Source organism: Morus notabilis, unplaced genomic scaffold (genome assembly GCF_000414095.1).
Source record: "Morus notabilis unplaced genomic scaffold, ASM41409v2 C11389412, whole genome shotgun sequence".
NCBI lineage: Eukaryota > Viridiplantae > Streptophyta > Magnoliopsida > Rosales > Moraceae > Morus > Morus notabilis.
In genome coordinates this window covers 1-1,212 of record NW_010386650.1, presented here as the reverse complement: position 1 = coordinate 1,212, position 1,212 = coordinate 1, and the positions used below count along the sequence as shown (strand labels likewise).

General features: G+C 36.1%; 1 protein-coding gene across 1 annotated transcript; it reads left to right on the top strand.

Annotated features, from left to right (window-relative positions):
- Positions 1–649: 649 nt before the first annotated feature.
- Positions 650–1,137, top strand: LOC112095087 (ras-related protein Rab7-like; the record flags this gene model as incomplete). Its single annotated transcript, XM_024176765.1, has 2 exons — positions 650–730; positions 811–1,137. Coding segments are annotated over 2 exons (231 nt in total), but the record flags the coding sequence as incomplete, so codon positions are not given.
- Positions 1,138–1,212: the final 75 nt, after the last annotated feature.

Genomic DNA, 1,212 nt, shown 5'->3' with positions numbered 1-1,212 from the left:
GGCTTTTCCAATTTTGATGATTTCCTTTGTTTTTTGTTGCTGGATGCTGTAGTTGTTCTCTTCATCACTTATCTCCTAACTGCGATGGTCCTGAAGGTTTAGTCAAGTAATCAGGCCTGTACTTTTGGTCTCATCTGATCTCGCTCTCAATTCTTAGGCCATGTGCTTGCTGAATAATGGGGACTTTTATGCACCCCATGCAGTGTAGGATTTGGCTGGGCGCACATTTAAACTTGAACTTGCTTAGTTGCTCGGGACATTTAAACTTTTAAAAGAACAAATGAAATCCCGATTTTAATAATTTGTAAGAATAATATTCTAGGAAAGAAAATTTTGAATTTTGGTTAATATCCAAGCTCCACTAGCAGAAATTGAGCTTTTTTGATGAGGCATCTGAGTAAGATACGTCTATGCCATGTTCTGTAGACATTTAGACCAAGTGCCAATTAACACAATGCTAAATTTGATGCTTGCTTTGACTTCTCCTATTCATTTACTTTTTTTTTCCTTAATGGCAATCCAGAGTTAAATATCAGTCTACTATCTTAAAAGTCGCTCTTTAGTTTCTTGGAATTATAGGATATCTTACTTTTGGGACATGCTAATCTTTTTATTTCGTATGTTCATGCTGGTGTTTCTCATCTCTCAGGCCAACCCTGAAGACCCTGGGAATTTTCCTTTTATATTGCTTGGAAACAAGATTGATATTGATGGTGGTAATAGTAGAGTGGTAAGGATATGACATACACAGTTGCAGTTCTGTCTATAGTGTTTTCGCTTAAAATGCCATTCTAATACTTGTCTCTACAGGTTTCTGAGAAGAAAGCAATGGACTGGTGTGCTTCAAAGGGGAATATAACTTACTTTGAGACTTCAGCTAAGGAGGATTACAATGTCGATGCTGCATTCTTTTCTATTGCGAAGACTGCTTTAGCCAATGAAAATGAGCAGGATATGTAAGTTGACTCTTGAGGGCAGGCTGATTTATATATTTATTTATCCTATACATATTTTACTAGGTATATTCTGATGGAGGAACAACAGTTGTAATTTTATATGCTGGAATATTAAGGCATATTCCACACATGAAACAATGACCAATATTCTAGTGGAGTGACATAAGTTGTAAGTTTCTCGAAGGATGAAAAAAATAAAAAGAAAAAAGAAAAAGAGTTCACTAGGCACTCCATGGTCAGAATCTCAAGTGACTAG